Genomic DNA, 22145 nt, shown 5'->3' with positions numbered 1-22145 from the left:
CAACTTGTCATATATATGAGACATATGCATGGATACAGTTTCTGTGTGTGTGTATTTTGGTGATCATATATATCATAAATATGTACATATGACATATTTCTATACCATACTTGCTCTTCTTTGAAAAAAAGAAGTAGGCTTTTAAAAGGTGGATATATTTTGTAATTTAAGGCAGACAAGGTATCAAGGACATAGAAGAGTGAATGCAGGTTTCAGATTGGCTGGATCTCAGTGCCACACATGCCTTCCAGTAGCATTGTATGTGACCAACATCCTTACTGTTTCCAAGCCTTGGTTTGCTCATCTTCAAAATGGAAAGAAGATGAATACCTCTACAGTATGGTTGTTGTGAGATGGAATGCATGAATACTCAAGTACTGAGCCCAGAGTTTGGCACAAAGTGAACTCGCAACTAATCTTAACGTAAAGTGCAGATGTGACTGCATGCTCTGACTGAAAAAAGAGGATCTACTGGAGAGTATCTTCACCCAATATTTCTTATTGACTTCACCACTATTTCTTAGAAATAGGAGTGGAATTCTCAGCTTTCATATGGAAGTGGAGCTAGTTGTTGGTTAAAGTCACTTCTCAGGACAAATAAAATTGATTAGAAAAAATATGAAATGTATGTGCCTTTGTGTGCGTGCATACATGCTTGCATATCAGGGATTATGCAGCTAGAGCTTGAATGCTACTGGGGCTTCCCTGCCTTTGGTCCATCTTCATTAACTAGACTTGAGTTCTCAGTTCTGTAGACTATGAAATTCCCTCCTATGGCTTCTGCAAAGTCCCTAGGGTACAAAATTTGGTCATTTCACTGCAAAAGTCCAATCTCCAACCTGCTATGAGTTTAGTCAACATGATTGATGGTGTGGAGGCTCTAGCCTGCTCTGTTCTTCTTGATCTTTCTACTCCCCTGTTTCTTTTTTTCTTGCCTTTTTGTCTCAGTGGGAGACACTGTGTCCTGAATAGGCTCTCATGACTTAACTTTCCCCCACAAGAGGGTTTTCTGTGTATTTCTTCCATAGGAAGAAGAGTAGTGCATAGATTTTATACCTTATTCCCCAAGTCTGTAGGGACAGGACTCCATATGATAGTCAGTATGATACCAGAAGACATGACAGCAGCTGTACTGAGGATACTCACCAATTCTACTAGCTTCATGATTCCCATTTCCAACGATTCCTATGAAATACTCTACATAAGTCACAATACATGTGAGTCCCTCCACATGTGTGTGTGTGTGCGTGTGTTTTAAATGATGATAATTGGGAACAAAAAAGGAAAAGAAACAAAAATGGTTATCTCGGTTATTGACTTGTGAAGTGAATAGGTACTAAAACATGTAGGAAAGTTTTAAAATTTGAGCATTTCCAATAGAGATCTTTTTCTCCTCTTTACAAAAATTTATAATTTTAACAGAACTTTATTCTAATTTTGCCTTATAGGCATCTTGCAAGGATGTCGGGTTGACAGCCTGCCATAAAACATGTCAGAATTTCAAAGTGTGAGGCTTGTTCTTCAGTTGGCTAGGAAGTCAGATGCTATAGAAAAATATACCAAAGAGCTATTTGTTGACTTTGGATAGAATGTAATCCACTCTTTGGAATGATGATTGGAAGTGTTATGACATTTGGAAAGGACATACTTTCACCACTGGTGTGGATCTTACAGCATATGTCTGCACGGCACTTGCATGCTATTTGTAGAGCAAAAAATAGCATTGACCCATCACTGCCAAATAGAGTGATATTTTCCCTCACTGTACTGCTCAGCCATTGGAAATTAGAATTTTCCTCAACCTGCTGCTTAACCCAGTGCTAATAGAAGGACATGCTTTCCTCTGTTCCTTTAGCACCTGCATTTAGGATCAGTGAGACAGTCCTAACATAATTGGCACATGCCTGGTGTCTGACACGTGTTTTGCAGCAGAACTTGCTCATGTTGCCTAAGTGGTAGAAGGTTTATTATGAATGATGTTCACATGGAAGTCTATCCAGAGAAAACTCGATACTAGGCTTTGAGAAAGGTAGACCTTAAAAATGTCTGGAAGTTCAGTGTAACTCCAGGGATCTCAGGAGAAGACATTCTCACTTCTTCCTGCTTGAGATTCACCACTGAATGAGCACAGTCCAGGTTTCCATTCACACAACTTCCACATTAGCTCTGATACATTGTTCCCTGAGGTGTGTTGTGCGTGTCCGGCCACACATGTGCTGTGGCCCAGCCTTAGTGCTGCTGTCTCCTCATCATTGACTCTCTGCATTGTGTCCACCTCTGTTATGCTTTCTTTTTTTTTTTTTTTTCTGTTATGCTTTCTTATGCCTGACTCTCCAGTTCAAAAATGGCATCACAAACCTCTAATTCATGAACTTGAAAACTCAGCTCTATTCTCATCTTTAATTCATCCCCGTGAAAGGGAATTCATTTAGCTCTGTTTTGCCTTTTGTCAAGCCTCATCCTAGACTCTTGGTCGACTCATTATTGGCTGTCCTTGAATCAGGGACCCAGCCCAGTATGTTAAGCTGGGTCCGTGGTGCAGAAGGGCTGGGAGTTCTAGAAAGAGAATAAAACATGGTAGCCTAATCATTGCATTTTCAACAGAGGCTTTGAGTAGGTTGGTTTCTCTAAAATGAGGCAGAAGGGCAGGGAATGCAGAAGGGCTGGGAATTCTAGAAAGAGAATAAAACATGGTAGCCTAATCATTGCATTTTTAACAGAGGCTTTGAGTAGGTTGGTGTCTCTAAAATGAGGCTTTTGGCAGAGTAGGAAATGAATTTAATGTTTCTGATCTTCATGTACAGTGGGTTTAACCATTGCCCAGTAGAGGCTTAACTATCCTTAGGTCACAATATAAATCCTTTCTATGGTTGCAGTTGACCTCAAGGGATACTAACCCACTGAATTTTGATTCATAATCAATAATGTGGAAGCCAAATATTTTCTTTGAAAAGATAGATGATCTTGTGGTGAAAAGGCTTGGAGTATTATTAGCCCAACAGACAACTGTAATAAAATAGAATCAAGTAGAAGTTTGGCTCAGAGTTCCAAAGTGTAGCCTGTGGATTGGGAGCTACATGAATATTTCACACTGAAAGCCAAGGAATTCAGTTTTAATCTAAATCAAGGGTGTTACCACCAGGTATATTTTCTCTGTGCAATAAAAGTTAGAGTGTCACTAGACAAGGAGACAGAATAAAAATTGAAAGTAAGTGCTTCCTAAGAAGCCCCTTTCTCTGCCCCAGATTATTCAAAGTTAACAAGATAAAATTATGTATATATTTTGCTGTTTTGGATAAAGCAGGCCTGCAGTATAATGAAAAGCTATTCATTTAGTATATATCATGAAATATATTTAATCAGGTATGCTTTGAGGAAAGGGGTCCTACCTTCTGGTTACTCAGTGTTTACCTAGGAGCAGTTTTTCTGCTGTATTTCTCATACCATCTGCCCTTTCTCTGTGTGTTTCAGAATCACGACGACTGCAGCGTGCATGATGGACCTGAGAAGATACCCCTTGGATGAGCAGAACTGCACCCTGGAGATTGAAAGCTGTGTGTATCTGTATTTCTTTTTCATCCACTTTGTGTTTTAGGCCTTCTTATCATTATTTGGCAAGGCATATATAATTTTTTATGACATAGTTTTTAACTGTCTTAAAGATTAGAGGTTTAATCCTCCCCTCTGCAAATTTTGCTTTCATGATAGAGGGCAAGAGAGAGAGACAGAGACAGAGAGGCTCAGTATAAAGAGTTCTCCACTCTAATTTGACTAAGAGTCTGTCTGCTGTGCTGAAATAAAAGAAGACAAATGCTCTCCATCTCGGTCTCTTCGGTGAGAAGCAAATGAACTCTGAGAGGCAGTGTCTCACAATTGTGCTTCATCACGCACAAGTTGCTGTGCTCCCGGGACCCTCTGCAGTTGGCGTAAACCTCATTTCACATTAGGAGCTTAGCTTTACAAGCCAGCTATTTTTACGTCTTGGCAATTTTCTTCAATTTGAAGAGTATTCAGATGCCTTATTGATAATGCAGTGTTGAGTAGCACTTCTCTTGTGGGGCAAGAGCTGCATCCACATAGTCTCAGAAGCAGATGTCCTGCTCCCTGACCTGACCCCTGGCATACCCAGATACGGCTGCCACCACCGTGTCTTCTCCTGGTCTGCTGTACATCACTTCATTGTTAGCCTCAGGTGGATTTAAGTTGCCAGCATTTGTATTGAATTCAGAGGGATGGCAAATGACTGACTTTGCCATGCATTTATTGCATGTATGGTGAGAAGTGAATGTCTTAGTGGATGAACACGCCGGGGAGCTGCCCTGGTGGCAGGCTCGTGTTTACACCTCTTGATGTGCCCCTTGCTTCCACACAACATGATGGCTGTGATTGCTGAGAGCTGTGCTTTCAGAAGGTGAGGGATGTGAGATCATGCCCGGGGATGCACAGGATATTTAGCATGGAGACTTCAGGGAAAGATGATGTTGAAGGGCTAATAGTTGAAGGGCTACTTTAGGAAGTTAAGTAGATTCTGTGTGGTCAGAGGACACAACTCCAGTGAGTTGATGAAAGTTTCAGGAAGGTAAATTTGGGATCTAAGTGAGGGAGCAGCTCCTATTCCAATTGGGAACCATAATGAGTGGCCTCGGAGACTGTAGATTCTATTACCATAGTCTTTAATTGAAGTGGAGGATGGGCAGGAAGGTCCTTTTTAAAGCAGTTGAACAGAGGAGGGATTCTCCCAGTTTTCTGGTGACCTGACTACACATGTATGCAAAACCTTTTATTAAAGTCAAGATGCAAATGTATGAAAGAGTGAGCCACTTGAAGACTTGGATGTACCCTCAGAGGGCATGTAAGCTCTGCACACAGCATGCTGGTCTGAACCACAGCCAGAAGGCCAGAGAGGCCTGTGTGTGCAGGGGAGGGGGCATGTACAGAGGGGTCAGCCTTGTCGATTCTTGGGGTCCTTGAAAGGACTTTGGACTTGTTTTGCTAGTTGCATTGGGAACGTCTGAGGGCTTTAAGCAGAAGCGTGACTTGGTGAGATCTGTGCTTTATTAGCGATCGCCATGACCACTGGCTGAGAATAGAGTGCCATGCAGTCGGAGGGGAGGGTGGAGACAGAAGGTGTGCCCACCGTGATCCCGGAGGGAGCACAGCAGACGGACCAGGGACGGCGGGGACTGAGGGGGCAGTCATCCCCACAGCTGTGGTCTGTTTGTATAATGTCAGATATTTCGTATCTGCCTCGTATTATGTGTTCAAATAAAAAAGTTTTTATATTCATAGGCTGTTTTTCTACAGGTGTGATTTTTAATTGACTTTACCACTAAAGTTGACCCAATTCTTTAGAAGACTCCTGAGTGCTGCAAATAGCGTCAGATACTATTGTCCTATTTAGTCATTGTCAAGAAGCATTGATTGATTACCAAGTGAGCACAAGACCGTGCCAAGAGTTGATTTTGAAGCTATAATCTGGCTAATAACCATTCCTCTTTCTGCTGAGAGCACTGCTCAAATCTCTAAGGGCCAAGAGAGTCCCCACAAAAGGCATTTCTAAGGTCGGCCCAGCTCATGGCCAGGAACACCTTATGACACCATCCAAAATGGCCCGGCAGTTGTGAAACATGGATTGGGCAAGTTCACCCTCAGTGTTCTAACCTTTCCATAGTTGTTGAGAGAGCTGCCTTTCCAGAATTCTTTAGAGTTTTTACTTTTTCTTCCAACCATCTTATTCAGTGCTGTGAGTATGTTTTTACTTCATTTCTGTGCAAAGTCCAGGTTGGCCCCACAATTAGGCTTTCCAGGCAGAACAGAGTGCTCAGCCTCTCCAGTCTCCCTGCTTTTCAACACCAGCCTGGTCCAAATCAGACAGCAAAGGTAACACAAGAATATCTAAAAGTTAGTTCTTCTAATGATAATGCAGAGACAAGCACATCAATACATTTCCTTCACACGTGGGCAAGCTGTTACTTCTGTTTTACTAGTGACAGTTTCTTTAGACAAAATGATGCTTCATTTCTGTGCTGTCCCTGCTTCTGTCTCCTGGCAGATGGCTACACCACAGATGACATTGAGTTTTACTGGCGCGGGGGTGATAAGGCTGTGACCGGCGTGGAGAGGATTGAGCTCCCACAGTTCTCCATCGTGGAGCATCGTCTGGTCTCCAGGAATGTCGTCTTTGCCACAGGTGAGCCCTGTGTCCCCTCACGCTCTCTAGAGGGATACTGGCTGCCTGGGCCACATTGCTGTCATTGTGAAATACTTTGCTGCTGATTCACAGTGCTCGGTCCCCCAAAAAAGGACCATCATCAATCATTCATCATCTTCTGTACCCCTTTCACTGTATCTAGAGGGAATGGATGAGCTCTGATGGGTAGGAAGGGACAGCTGACCGGGAGATACTCTGTGTGCTTGTTACTGAGAAGTTAAAAGGCTGAGGTTGAATTTAACCAACCATTGCTTGATAACATACACAACTTTCTCTCTGGGCAGACCAGAGGCCACTGACAGCCTTACAGGCAGGAAGGAAGGGGAGGGGGGAAGACTTGAGGAGGCAAGCGCTGTGCTCTCCAAAGTAAGAGATCTCCCGTCTTCTGGGCTGGCAGTCAGCCCCGGTTCCAGGAACATGAGCCCCTGCCGTTAGTGGTGCCTCTTCAGACACAGTCATCTGTTCCTGCTGTCATCTGGGAAGCTGTCCCATCCTGGGTTTCACTGTCATCTTTGTTTCAACTGTCCGAAGACTGAGAAGTCTGTGCTTGCTGAGATTTTTTTAAAACTTCCCTTCGTGTCTCTTACAGTGGGTGGTGCTTTCTCAGTGTTCCTGCTAAAGGCTGCGTTGTAGCTGAGAGGATAAAGGGAAGTGCTCTGTAAACTGAAGGTTATCTGAAAGGCCACAAACTCTGGGTGGAGGCTTCTCAGTGAGGGCAGAGCGGGGACCTCCCACCTCAGCGTTTTCTTGACCTTGCAGCTTAAACCACACCAAGTGGAAAGTGGTTAGCCTGGTCTTGTCCTGGCATTCCTGTAGCCCATGGCCTGCACTCTGCCTGTGGCCTCTAGCCCAAGTGCCCGGGACTCACGGCTGCCTGTCTCCCTTAACCTGGCCACCTTCACTCTTCGGCTTAATCGAGATGCTCTCCCTCTGTGAAGGCTTCGGCCTCTGCTCTGCCCACGCACTGCCTCCCAGGCGGGCTGAGGTGACGGCTCTGCACCCTGGCAGTGCTGCGCCAAGCCTGTAGGAGGGGCCTGGCCTGGGCACAGCTGACCACGCCCCTTGCCTCCTCCTCCTGGGATGCCTGCTATGCCACAGATATGCAGCCGGTCCTCATGGGGCCAGCTTCCTTCCTCTCTGCCTAGCCTCGTGGACCAAGGAATGTGCAAGCAGACAGATGCCTGGATGTTTAAGATCTGTCTTCATGCACTGCAACCTTCTCCTGTGTCTCAAGACGTCCTGCAAACATGCCTACAGTCTCTAGAGAAGACACATGGCGGCGCTCACCTTGGGTGGGTGGGAGGCTGGAAGGCACGTGGGCTTATCATTAGGGAGTAGTTTCCACAGCCAAGAACATTGCCTTGTGATGTGTTGCAGAAAATGATTTTTTGCTTTTAAAACTGGGTTTCAAACTGTTCCATGCTCCAAGTGATGTGAGCAGCGGTCTGCTCAGAACTCAGAGATAGTCTTGTCTCACTGTAGGAGTCCTACCTGTGCCTGCCTTTGTCTAGAAGATTGCAGACAGGGCTGATTGGGCACTGCCTAGAGGCCCTTTTGTTGCATTTCCATGCAACCTCCTTAAAAGCCTGATGAGGCGTCTGTGGAGGGTAGGTGCTTCCATGTGGAAGTGCAACCACATAGAATGGCCTTCCTGAATCCTTTTGCATAAAAGCACTTGGAGGCACATTTTTCTAGGTGTAGTCTGTTTTTCTTTTAAGTATGGTGGAAGGTATCCTAAACACAGCTGGAGATGATACACACTGCAGAAATGGGGGCAAATACTTAAACTCATGATGCTGAGAGTGAGCCTGCCCTCAGAACATGATGTTTAGTCCTCTTTTCTGTTCTTGCTAACTTTCTGCATTCACAGGGTGTCACTGGGGGCTCACCATCAGTTAGTTTATCAGTATCAGTTGGTTTAAACCTCTCATCCTTCAAAAAGCCTGCATTTTAAAACTATTCTAATTTGCTTACTTATGTAGAAACATCATAGGACACACTGTTGCAAAACTATTTCAAAATTCAATATTATACTAATTATTTCCTTTCCGTAAGTCTTCTGAATTAATGAGATTTCGATCAGTCAACTGGATTGAAGGACTCTCAAGCCTGAAAGAGAATTCTCAGAAAAGGGATTTGGAAAGACCCAAAGCCCTGGCTTCCCTTGTGGCTCAGATGGTAGAGAATTCATCTGCATTGCATGAGACTCAGGTTTGATCCTTAGGTCAGGAAGATCCTCTGGAGAAAGGAATGGCAGCCCACTCCAATATTCTTGTCTGGAGAATCCCATGGACAGAGGAGCCTGGCAGGCTACAGTCCATGGGGTGGCAGATAGTTGGATGCAACTAATGCTTCCACTTTCACTTTCAATTCCCTGGAGGTTTCTAGAGATGCCCCTTCTCAGGGTCTTAAGGGCAAAATTCTGAGCCTCACCCACCTCTCCCTCCTCCTCTCTCTTTAAGGACCTTGTGTGTGGCTCCTTACCATGGTTTCCCAGGGGGTACAGTCCTAATCCATCTCCTGAGTAACATGGGTTGCAGGCTTCAGGGCAGAAAAGACATGAATATTCACTTCACAGAGTCATGAATATTCACTCAACAGCTGGCATAAACAAAGCATGGGGCTGAACTCTGGGTCAGAGAAGGAACAGGGCATGACTGGTCCAGTGGGACTGCTCACAGCCAGCAGGCATTCAGCAGCATGCCCTGGACAACATCAGGTAGCCTCTTACCTAGAGGGGTGTTTAACAGGAATTAAGTCACAGTAAGAGAGCTCCTGTTCAAGAGACAGTATGTAAAAGGTTTAAAAACTTAGACCCTGGAGCCAGAAATGCCAGAGCTTAAGTACAGACTCTGGAACTTTCTAGCAAGGTGACCTGCAGCAGGCAATCTCTGAAAAAAAATGAAGCTATTGATGATATCTATCTGGCAGAACTGTAGAGAACTGCGTGAGTTGGTATCAGTAAAAAGCCTGGAATAGTGTTCCGTCTGGTGAACACTGATTGTTCTGGGCTGTGCTTCATTGCTCAGTTGTGTCCAGCGCTGCAACCCTACGGACTGCAGCCTGCTAGGCTCCTTGTCCATGGGGCTTCTCCAGGCCAGAATACTGGATTGGTTTGCCATGCCTTCCTCCAGGGGATCTTCCCCATCCAGGGATCAAACCCAGGTCTCCTATATTGCAGGTGGATTTTTTACTGACTGATCCACCAGGGAATCCCTGATTAACTTTCATCAATTAAATTGTGTGGGTCCAGAAAACAGATACTCTAGTGGTTGCCCAGAGCTTTAAATATTAGAAAATGTATGACATTATTCTCCTGAATTATTGAAAATGATGTAACCGACTCCTAATTGTTATCTGATGGTTTCTTAAGAATAGCACTTGTTTGGGGCTCATATCTGTATCCCTAATACATATTCTAGCATCTAGCACATGCAGTAGTTTGAAAACTGAATGTTTATAAAATTATGAGATGACATTTCACGGTCATTACTAACTATGTATTCAACCCTAATTAAATGAATCATTTCTTCAAAAGAGATACTATATAAATTAATAGCATTATATATTCAAATATTTAATGCATTAAAATCTAATTTAAAAAGAAAAATCCCCATAAAACCTCACTGTACTTGGGGAGGAAATTAAGTATATCTCTGTCCAGAAGGAAGGAGCTTTGTGCCATGAGTGCATTTTTAAAGACAACAAAGAAATAACTGAGTTAGTTCATCTCAACAAATAATTATTCAGTTTCTGCCATGATTCAGCATACAGGTTTTGGAAAAAAATATTTTGATCCCTCTTATAACTCAAAGAAAATGAAGTAAGACTTTATTACTCACTCTGACGTCTGTCCGAGTCTTAAAGATCTTAATGATCTGGATAAACACAATGGTGTGGGCATTCACCTAGAGCCAGACGTCCTGGAGTGTGAAGTCAAGTGGGCCTTAGGAAGCATCACAAAGCTAGTGAAGGTGATGGAATTCCAGCTGAGCTATCTCCAATCCTAAAAGATGATGCTGTTAAAGTGTGGCATTCAACTTGCTAGCAAATTTGGAAAACTCAACAGTGGCCACAGGATGGAAAAAGTCAGTTTGCATTCAAATCCCAAAGAAGAGCAATGTCAAAGAATGTTCTAACCACCACACAATTGTACTCATCTCACATGCTAGCAAAGTAATGCTCAAAATCCTTCAAGCTAGGCGTAAACAGTACATGAATGAGAATTTCCAGATGTTCAACTGAATTTAGAAAAGGCAGAGGAACCAGAGATCAAATTGCCAACATACATTGGATCATAGAAAAAGCTAGAGAATTCCTAGAGAAAAAAGCTAGAGAAAAACATCTACTTCTGCTCCATTGACTATGCTAAAGCCCTTGACTGACTTTGTGGATCACAACAAACTGTGGAAGATTCTTAAAGAGTTGGAAATACCTGATCACCTTACCTGCCTCCTGTGAAACTGTTTGCAGGTCAAGAAGCAACAGGTAGAACTGGACATGGAACAACAGACTGGTTCCAAATCGGGAAAGGAGTATGTCAAGTCACCCTCTATATTGTCACCCTGCTTATTTAACTTCATGTGAAATGCAGGGCTGGATGAAGCACAAGCTGGAATCAGGAGTGCCAGGAGAAATATCAATAACCTCAGATATGCAGATGACACTAACCTTTTGGCAAAAAGTGAAGAGGGATTAAAGAACTTCTTGATAAGGGTGAAAGAAGAGAGTGAAAAAGCTGGCTTGAAATTCAACATTCAAAAAACTAAGATCATGGCATCTAGTCCCATTACTTCATGGCAAATAGATGGGGAAACATGGAAACAGTGACAAACTTCATTTTCTTGGGCTCCAAAATCACTTTGGATGGTGAATGGAGTCATGAAATTAAAAGATACTTGCTCCTTGGAAGAAAAGCAATGACAAACCTAGACAGCATATTAAAAAGCAGAGACATTACCTTGCTGACAAAGGCCCACCTAGACAAAGCTAATGGTTTTTTCAGTAGTCATGTATGGATGTGAGAGTTGGACTATAAAGAAAGCTGAGTGCCAAAGAATTGGTGCTTTTGAACTGTGGTGTTGGAGAAGACTCTCAAGAGTCCCTTGGACTGCAAGGAGATCAGACCAGTTAATTCTAAAGGAAAACAGTCCTAAATTTTCATGGGAGGGACTGATGTTAAAGTTGAAGCTCCAATCCTTTGGCCCCCTGATGCAAAGAAGTGACTCATTGGAAAAGACCCTGAGGCTGGGAAAGATTGAAGGCAGGAGGAGAAGAGGACGACAGAGGATATCATTGGATGGCACCACCGACTCAATGGGCATGAGTTTGAGCAAGCTCTGGGAGATAGTGATGGACAGGGAAGCCTCGTGCACTGCAGTCCATGCAGTTGCAAAGAGTCAGACAGAACTGAGTGACTAAACCACAACTGACTTCTAACTGTAACAGTGGCATGCTACATTACAATCCATACCAACTTGGTTTCAAGATTTTTCACTAATGTCCCAGGGAGACTGGTACATGATAATTCAGTTCAGTTCAGTTCAGTCGCTCAGTCATGTCTGACTCTTTGCGACCCCATGAATCGCAGCATTCCAGGCCTCCCTGTCCATCACCAACTCACGGAGTTTACTCAAACCCATGTCCATCGAGTCGGTGATGCCATCCAACCAGCTCATCCTCTGTTGTCCCCTTCTTCTCCTGCCCCCAATCCCTCCCAGCATCAGGGTTTTTTCCAATGAGTCAACACTTTCCATGAGGTGGCCAAAGTATTGGAGTTTCAGCTTCAGCATCAGTTCTTCCAATGGATACCCAGGATTGATCTCCTTTAGGATTCACTGGTTGGATCTCCTTGCAGTCCAAAGGACTCTCAAGAGTCTTCTCCAACACCACAGTTCAAAAGCATCAATTTTTAGGCACTCAGCTTTCTTCACAGTCCAACTCTCACATCCATACATGACCACTAGAAAAACCATAGCCTTGACTAGACGCACCTTTGTTGGCAAAGTAATATCTCTGCTTTTTGATATGCTATCTAGGTTGGTCATAACTTTCCTTCCAAGGAGTAAGTGTCTTTTAATTTCATGGCTGCAATCACCATCTGCCGTGATTTTGGAGCCTAAAAAATTAAAGTCTGACACTGTTTCCACTGCCTCCCATCTATTTCCCATGAAGTGATGGAACCGGATGCCATGATCTTAGTTTTCTGAATGTTGAGTTTTAAGCCAACTTTTTCACTCTCCTCTGTCACTTTCGTCAAGAGGCTCATCTTCACTTTGATGAAGGTTCATCTTCACTTTCTGCCATAAGGGTGGTGTCATCTGCATATCTGAGGTTACTGATATTTCTCCCAGCAATCTTGATTCCAGCTTGTGCTTCTTCCAGCCCAGCGTTTCTCATGATGTACTCTGCATATAAGTTAAATAAGCAGGGTGACAATATACAGCCTTGATGTACTCCTTTTCCTATTTGGAACTAGTCTGTTGTTCCATGTCCAGTTCTAACTGTTGCTTCCTGACCTGCATACAGGTTTCTCAAGAGATTGGTGAGGTGGTCTGGTATTCCCATCTCCTTCAGAATTGTCCACAGTTTATTGTGATCCACACAGTCGAAGGCTTTGGCGTAGTCAATAAAGCAGAAATAAATGCTTTTTGGAACTCTCTTGCTTTTCTGATGATCCAGCGAATATTGACAATTGATCTCTGGTTCCTCTGCCTTTTCTAAAAGCAGCTTGAACATCTGGAAGTTCACGGTTCACGTATTGCTGAAGCCTGGCTTGGAGAATTTTGAGCATTACTTTACCAGTGTGTGAGATGAGTGCAATTGTGTGGTAGTTTGAGCATTCTTTGGAATTGCCTTTCTTAGGGATTGGAATGAAAACTGACCTTTTCCAGTCCTGTGGCCACTGCTGAGTTTTCAAATTTGCTGGCATATTGAGTGCAGCACTTGCACAGCATCATCTTTCAGGATTTGAAATGGCTCAATGGGAATTCCATCACACCCAGTAGCTTTGTTCGTAGTGATGATTTCTAAGGCCCACTTGACTTCACATTCCAGGATGTCTGGCTCTAGGTGAGTGATCACCCCATCGTGATTATCTGGGTCATGAAGATCTTTTTTGTACAGTTCTCCTGTGTATTCTTGCCACCTCTTCTTAATATCTTCTGCTTCTGTTAGGTCCATACCATTTCTGTCCTTTATTGATCCCATCTTTGCATGAAATGTTCCCTTGGTATCTCTAATTTTCTTGAAGTGATCTCTAGTCTTTCCCATTCTGTTGTTTTCCTCTATTTCTTTGCATTGATCACTGAGGAAGGCTTTCTTATCTCTCCTGGCTATTCTTTGGAACTCTGCATTCAAATGGGAATATCTTTCCTTTTCTCCTTTGCTTTTTGCTTCTCTTCTTTTTTTCACAGCTATTTGTAAGGCCTCCTCAGACAACCATTTTGCCTTTTTGCATTTCTTTTCCATGGGGATGGTCTTGATCCCTGTCTCCTGTACAATGTCACAAACCTCGGTCCATAGTTCATCAGGCACTCTGTCTATCAGATCTAGTCCCTTAAATCTATTTCTCACTTCCACTGTATAACCATAAGGGATTTAATTTAGGTCATACCTGAATGGTCTAGTGATTTTCCCTACTTTCTTCAGTTTAAGTCTGAACTTGGCAATAAGGAATTCATGATCTGAGCCACAGTCAGCTCCTGGTCTTGTTTTTGCTAACTGTATAGAGCTTCTCCATCTTTGGCTGCAAAGAATATAATCAGTCTGGTTTCGGTGTTGACCATCTGGTGATGTCCATGTGTAGAGTCTTCTCTTGTGTTTTTGGAAGAGGGTGTTTGCTATGACCAGTGTGTTGTCTGGGCAAAACTCTATTAGCCTTTGCCCTGCTTCATTCCGTACTCCAAGGCCAAATTTGCCTGTTACTCCAGGTGTTTCTTGACTTCCTACTTTTGCATTCCAGTCCCCTATAATGAAAAGGACATCTTTTTTTGGTGTTAGTTCTAAAAGGCCATATAGATCTTCATAGAACTGTTCAACTTCAGCTTCTTCAGCATTACTGGTTGGGGCATAGGCTTGGATTTCCATGATACTGAATCGTTTGCCTTGGAAACGAAGAGAGATCATTCTGTCATTTTTGAGATTGCATCCAAGTACTGCATTTCGGACTCTTTTGTTGACCATGATGGCTACTCCATTTCTTCTAAGGGTTCCTGCCCACAGCAGTAGATATAATGGTCACCTGAGTTAAATTCACCCATTCCAGTCCATTTTAGTTCGCTGATTCCAAGAATGTCAACATTCACTCTTGACATCTGTTTGACCACTTCCAATTTGCCTTGATTCATGGACCTAACATTCCAGGTTCCTATGCAGTATTGCTCTTGACAGCATCGGGCCTTGCTTCCATCAGTCGCATGCACAATTAGCCCAAATTAGAGCATAGGAAAACTGATGCTCAAGAGTGTTAAGGATTTGACCAAATTTACATAGTAACGCTAGAAAGGACAGAAATTAATCCACAAGATTCCTGACAATTAGGAAATTCTGATATATTTTTTGATGCAGATTCTAAGAGCTAGTATTTTTAAGCTTTATTTAAATGATTATTTTCCACACTTTAGTATATTAATGTTACAAGGTTTGTTATACAAGGTGTAGACAGTTGAGATGACAGACGATGTCTGTGGTGCCCACCTACAGCATCTGTGTCTTTCCTTTCTTTACCTCCCGTATTAAAGGGCTGTACATTTTGATGAGCAGTGCTTTTATGCAAGTCTCTAAAAGTAGACTTTGGGAAGGGAGGCCTCCAAATTCTTAATCCAGGGACCTAGAATTGATTCATCCAATGTCCAGAAATCCTCAATGGCAAGAAGTGTGTCTCTGCCTTCTATCTACCATGGATTTGGCTGGCAGATTAGTGGCCGTGAAACTTTTTTTTTTAATTTTTACTGAAGTGTAGTGGAATTACAATTGTGTTAGTTTCTGGTGTACATCAAAGTGATTCAGTTATATATATATATGTGTGTGTGTGTGTGTGTGTATACGTATATACTTTTTCATATTGTTTTCCATTATGGTTCACTGTTAGATTTTGAATATAGTTCCTTATACAGTAGGACTGTGTGTAGTATTGTGTATCTCTTAATCTCAAACTCAAACCTAATTAGTCCTTCCCTTACCCTCTTCTGCTTTAGCAACCATAAAATTGTTTTCTATGTCTTTAAGTCTACTTCTGTTGTGTAAATGAGTTCACTTGTATCATATTTTAGATTCTACATATAAATGATAGCATATGGTATTTATCTTTGTCTGACTTACTTCACTTGGTATGATAATCTCTAGATCTGTGCTACTGCACTTGGAATTATTTCATTCATCTTTACGACTGACTCATATTATATGTATATATGTGTATAGAATCTTTATCCATTCATCTGTCGATGGACATTCAAGTTGCTTCCATGTCTTGACCTCTGTAAATAGTGCTCATGCCACACTGTTTCCCCGAATCCACTTCCCAGCTCCAGAACCTGTGATGTCTTGCCTTTGCCTGCAGCACAGAATCCAGTGTCCTTTACCGTGGATCCAGTTCTAGCTGTAACCTCTCCTCTTTAGTTTAGCTCTTAAGCATTCTCAGCACAGAGCTTTCTTTTAGTTGCTGCATTCAGCTCTTCTTCTCTCCTCCACTCACTCCTGCATACTGCCTGAAGACTTTTGCCCCTGTTGCAGCCCACATCTGATGTTTCTCTTCCTTTTTTCCTATCCATATCAAATACATTCATCAGTGGACAGTTGAATGGGATAATAGAGTTTAAATTATTTTGTGACTACCTTCTTTAACTGAACATTATGCTTGTGAAATCCATTTGTATCACTATGGTTCATTTATTTTCCTTGCCATGCGTGTTTGTGTGTGTGTGTGTGCACTAAGTCACTTTAGTTGTGTTGGAGTCTTTGCAACCCCATGGACTCTAGCCCACCAGGCTCCTCTGTCCATGGGGATTCTCCAGACAAGAATATTGGAGTGGGTTACATGCCCTCCTCCAGGGGATCTTCCCAACCCAGGGATCAAACCCGGTGTCCGCATCGCAGGCAGATTCTTTACCATCTGGGCCAGCAGAGAAGCCCTTCCTTGCTATGCTGCTGCTGCTGCTGCTGCTAAGTCGCTTCAGTTGTGTCCGACTCTGTGCGACCCCACAGACGGCAGCCCATCAGGCTCCCCCATCCCTGGCTATGCTACTGTGTAAATGCAACACAATTTATTTTTCCAAGCTATTACCTGTGAAACTTTCCGAGTAATGACACTGTGAATGTTCTTGTACTTGTTTTTGTGTGTGTGTGAGTAAATGCGCACATATATGTTGAGAATATGCATTAAAGCATCACTGTGAATGTTCAAGCTTAATGATTATGCCACCCTGTTTTCCAGCATGGTTTTACCAATTTACATTCATAGCAGTAATGCCTGAGTGTACCTTTTGCCCCATTATATCCTTGATAATAATTCACATGGAAGTCACCTGTTGGGTGCTGAGTGATATCTTATGGTTTTAACTTCATCTTTCTGAGTGCTAGCATGACTGAGCACCTTTTCCTAATGGCTCTTTGGAGATTCTCTTTTGTGAAGTACCTATGCAAGTCATTTTTGTAAATTTTCTGTCAGTAATTTATTGGAGTTATAAATTCTGGATGCAACATTATACAGATTATAATGTGTTACAAAAAATGTGCCTTCACATTGAGACCTACAGTGTACCTGGAATTGATTTTTTTGTGTGTGTGAATGTTGTGAAAGTTTTATTATTTTCCATAGGATCATTGTTCTTAGAGCAACACCTTTGTCATAAATTGTGTATGCATGGACCATTTTGGACTTTCTTTTCTGTGCCATGGGGCTTTATTTTTCCATCTTCGTACCCTTCCTTCACTGTGTTAATTACTGTAACTTTAAGTAGAGCAGATTCTCCCTTCTCTTTCTTTTTATTTTTATTTTATATGGCCCTTTATTTTTCCATATGACTTTTATAATCAGATCATTAATTTTTATCTTGAAAATGATTTGACTTTTTATTAGAAATATGTTAATTTAGTGAAAAGTGAACTTGTTATAATTCTTTCAATCTGTATATATTTTATGTCTCCATTTATTTTGGTCTTCTTTAATTTGTTTCAATAGCATTTTAGAGTTTTCTGTATAGAGATCTTGTACATCTTTGTTAAACTTCTCTGTATGTTTGATACTTTCTGGTGTTATTATAGATGGTAAAATTTTCTTAATGTAATTTCTTATTTGTTGCCTGAAAAACATAATGATTTTGTATTGAATAACCTTGCTGAAGTATTTATTATTTCTTCTAATTTGTCTGAGATGGTATTTTTACCTATTCCCAAGCCCTGGAGGGTCTTTGTACACCAGGATTCCATATTTCCTCATTCTAAATTAAATATGCTATTGTCATTATATATTATAATTTTACTATATTTCAAATCCTATACATTATTATTGTTATTAGATGCAGAAAGTTTTCATTTAGGTGTAATTATAAATAATCCTCTTTTCTTTGTTATTCATTCTTTTCTTTACCTTCAAGTCTATCTGGAAATGTTTCCTTCTGCCTTAAAAGAATATTTTTAAAATATTTATTAAAAAAAAAAATTTTTTTGTACTAAGTGTTCTTTTTAAGAGATATTCTTCACACTCATGTATATTCTTATTTTTTTATTTATTTATTTTTCATTTATTTTTATTAGTTGGAGGCTAATTACTTTACAATATTGTAGTTGTTTTTGCCATACATTGACATGAATCAGCCAAGGATTTACATGTGTTCCCCATCCCAATCCCCACTCCCGCCTCCCTCCCCATCCCATCCCTCTGGGTCTTCCCAGTGCACCAGCCCTGTAAAATGTTTTTTTTAGTGTAAGTCTCCTGGTCAGATTTCTTCAAGTTTTTTTTAAAACAATCTGTATATGATTTTATATCAAGTTTATTCTTATAGGATGAATTTACTGGTTACAGAAAGATAGATTAGCATTTTTTCCTTTTCCATTTGAAGATATGACTTCATTTACCCCAGTATCTATTGTTTCTATTGAGAAGAAAGTTGTTGGTCTGATTGGTGCTGCTTTCAAATTAATCTATTTTTCCTCCCCTGTCTAGATACAGTTGTAATTTTTATCATCATTTTTTATTTCATTGCCATTTATGATATACCAAGGTATAGTTTTCTCTTTAATTATTCTTCTTAGAGTTTGTAGATCTTCTTGAGGTCTTTCAGCAGTTTAGAGCACCATCAGCCACCATTGCTTTTGCTTCATTTTCTCTCTCTTTTCCTCCTTCCAAGATTCCAATTTCGATTCTGACAATTTCAACTTTGGATCTTGTCACTATATCTTCTAAATATCTCACATCGCTTTCGAATTTTTTGTTTTATTTTCACTTCATGCTTCACTCTGGAAATTTTCTTCTGGTTTTTCTTTCAGTTCAATAATTCTTTCTTTGTCTATGTCTAATCTGGTAATATTATATCTGAGGAAAGTATAGATAAAATTCAAAATCTATGATGATGTTTTCTTTTTTTTCAGAGAGAATTTATTCTTTCTTCTCTCGGGCAGCTAGAGGCACTAGCAGTCCAAACTAGCTTCATTTACTTTCTGGGACTTGGTAATTCTGAGTTCAGATTCATTCCTTGGGTATGCTTGAATCCTTCTGATTTATCTTTATATTTTGGACAGAGCTCTTTGGAATCCCTACTTGATGGTGTCTGTCTTCAGTTTTTGCTCTCTTTGTTCCATGAGTCTCAGATGTTCTAATTAGCTTCTCGTCTTTCTGTAAACTACATCTACCTGAAGCATGGAACTCACCTCTCTCAGTTTAACTTTTCTCCCAAACCTTGGCTCAGATATTTACCAAGTTGTTATCCCTCCAGTGCCTCTAAGGAGATGTATTTAAGTTTTCTCCATTTTTTCCAGTTGTTTCCAGTGGAAGGGTTATGTGTTCCACAATATTCAAACACCATAGCATATGTTTTCACTCTTCTCTACTGTTGCAGAAAAATTTATGGTTGTTTCAATATTTAATTCTTACTTAGCTATGACTATTAGTTACATGAGAGTAGAAAAGAAGAAAATTTGGGATACATTCCTTACAATCACATTTCATAAAATATGAATCATTTAATTCTGTATTTTTCTGATAATGTTATAGAGAGGAAACACAGCTGTAATAGTGTACTATTAAAGAAAGCATTATAAAGCTCAAAATCAAGAGATCTGAGTCCTTGGTTGTAAGGACTGTGAAGGAACTGTGAAAATGTGAGCAGAGTACTTCAGTAGCAGACAGTAAGGGGATTAGGTTAAAAGAAATACTGGGTTAAGTTCAAAACTGAGTGAATATGAAAACTTTCTGTTAAGATACGTGAATTTTCTATTCTTCAAAAATCAGCTTCCTGCATCTATTGAGATTATTAAATGGTTTTTATCTTTCAATTTGTTAACATAGTGTATCACATTGATTACTTTCCATATATTGAAGAATTCTCACATCCCTGGAATAAACCCAACTTGATCATGGTGTATAAGCTTTTTGATGTGTTGCTGAATTCTGTTTGCTAAAATTTTGTTGGGAATTTTTGCATTCATGTTCATCAGTGATATTGGCCTGTAGTTTTCTTTTTTTGTGTTGTTTTTTCTGGTTTTGGTATCATGGTGATGGTGGCCTCATAGAATGAGTTTGGGAGTGTTCCTTCCTCTGCAATTTTTTGAAAGAGTTTTAGAAGGGTATGCTCTTCTCTCAGTGTTTAATAGAATTCTCCTGTGAAGCCATCTGGTCCTGGGCTTTTGTTTTTTGGGAGGTTTTTGATCACAGCTTCAATTTCTGTGTTTTAATTGGGTTGTTCATAATTTCTGCTTCTTCCATTCAGTCTTGAAAGATTGAACTTTTCTAAGAACCTGTCCATTTCTTCCAGATTATCCATTTTATTGCCATATAGTTGTTCATAATAGTCTCTTATAAGCCTTTGTATTTCTGCATTGTCTGTTGTAACCTCTCCTTTTTCATTTCTAATTTTGTTGATTTGATTCTTCTCTGTTTCTTGATGAGTCTGGCTAAAGGCTTGTAAATGTTGTTTATTTTCTCAAAGACTCAGCTTTTAGTTTTATTAATCTTTACTATTGTTTCTTTCATTTCTTTTTCATTTATTTCTGCTTGGATCTTTATGATTTCTTTCCTTACTAATTTTGAGGGTTTTTTTTGTTCTTCTTTTCCAAGTTGTTTTAGGTGTAAAGTTAGGTTGTCTATTCGATGTTTTTCTTGTTTCTTGAGGTAGGATTGTATTGCTGTAAACTTCCCTGTTAGGACTGCTTTTGCTGCATCCCATAGGTTTTGAGTTGTTGTGTTTTCATTGTCACTTGTTTCTAGAAATTCTTTGTTTTCCCTTTTGATTTCTAAACAACCGGTTGGTTGTTTAGAAATGTATTGTTTAATCTCCATGTGTTTGTGTTTCCTACAGTTTTTTTCTTGTAATTGATATCTAGTCTCATAGCGTTGTGGTCAGAAAAGATGCCTGATACGATTTCAACTTTCTTATATTTACCGAGGTTTTATTTGTGACCCAAGATGTGGTCTATCCTGGATAATGTTCCATGTGCACTTGAGAAGGTGTATTCTTCTGCCTTTGGATGAAATGTGCTGAAGATATCAATGAGATCCATCTCATCTAATGTATCATTTAAGACATGTGTTTCCTTATTAATTTTCTGTTTTGATGGTCTGTCCATTGCTGTGAGTGGGGTGTTTCCTACTATTATTGTGTTTCTGTCAGTTTCTCCTTTTATGTCTGTTAGTGTTTGTCTTATGTATTGAGGTTCTCCTATGTTGGGTGCATAGATATTTACAATTGTCATATCTTCCTCTTGGATTGAGCCCTTGATCATTATGTAGTGTCCTTCCTTATCTCTTGTAATCTTCTTTATTTTAAGGTCTGTTTTGTCTGATATGAGGATTACTACTCCAGCTTTCTTTTGCTTCCCATTTCTGTGGAATATATTTTTCCATCCTCTCACTTTCAGTCTATATGTGTCTTTAGGTCTAAAGTGGGTTATATATATGGGTATATATATATATATATATATATATATATATATATGGGTCTTGTTTTTGTATCCATTCAGCCATTCTGTGTCTGACAAAATTCAGCACCCATTTATGATTAAAACTCTTCAAAAAATGGGCATAGAAGGAGCCTACCCCAACATAGTAAAGGCCATTTATGATAAGCCTACAGCAAACATTATTTTCAGTGCTGAAAACCGAAATCATTCCACCTAAGATCAGGAACAAGACACGGGTGTCCACTTTTGCCACTATTATTCAACATAGTTCTGGAAGTCCTAGCTACAGCAATCAGAGAAAAAAAAAAAGAAGTAAAAGGAATCTAAATTAGAAAAGAAGTAAATCCTTCACTGTTTGCAGATGACATGATACTGTACATAGAAAACTCTAAAGATAGTATCAGAAAATTACTAGAGCTAATCATGAATTTAGCAAAGTTGCAGGATACAAAATCAATACACAGAAATCACTTGCATTTCTATATACTAACAATGAGAAATCAGAAAGATCAATTAAGGAATCAATCCCATTCACCATTGCAACAAAAGAAGAATTAAACATCTAGAAATAAACTTACCTAAGGAGACAAAAGAACTGTACACAAAAAATTATAAGACACTGATGAAAGAAATCAAAGACAACTTAAACAGATGGAGAGATATTCCATGTTGCTGGGTAGGAAGAATCAATATTGTGAAAATGAGTATACTACCAAATGCAATCTACAGATTTAATGTGATCCCTATCAAATTACCATTGGCATTTTTCACAGAACTAGAACAAAAAAATTCACAATTCATGTGGGAACACAAAATACCC

The 22145-nt window shown here is 40.3% G+C and overlaps 1 protein-coding gene across 1 annotated transcript in view; it reads left to right on the top strand.

The window, feature by feature from the left end:
• Nucleotides 1-22145, top strand: part of GABRB3 (gamma-aminobutyric acid type A receptor subunit beta3) — a 275620-nt gene that overhangs the window by 222479 nt on the left and 30996 nt on the right. Inside the window, exons 5-6 of the mRNA XM_061159585.1 lie at nucleotides 3472-3554; nucleotides 6053-6190. Coding sequence (XP_061015568.1) covers nucleotides 3472-3554; nucleotides 6053-6190 — 221 coding nt within the window. The remainder of the gene's footprint in view (nucleotides 1-3471; nucleotides 3555-6052; nucleotides 6191-22145) is intronic.

Source organism: Dama dama, chromosome 13 (genome assembly GCF_033118175.1).
Source record: "Dama dama isolate Ldn47 chromosome 13, ASM3311817v1, whole genome shotgun sequence".
NCBI classification, from domain to species: Eukaryota; Metazoa; Chordata; class Mammalia; order Artiodactyla; family Cervidae; genus Dama; species Dama dama.
The sequence above is the reverse complement of the archived record's forward strand: the minus strand, read 5'-3'. Positions and strand labels throughout refer to the sequence as shown.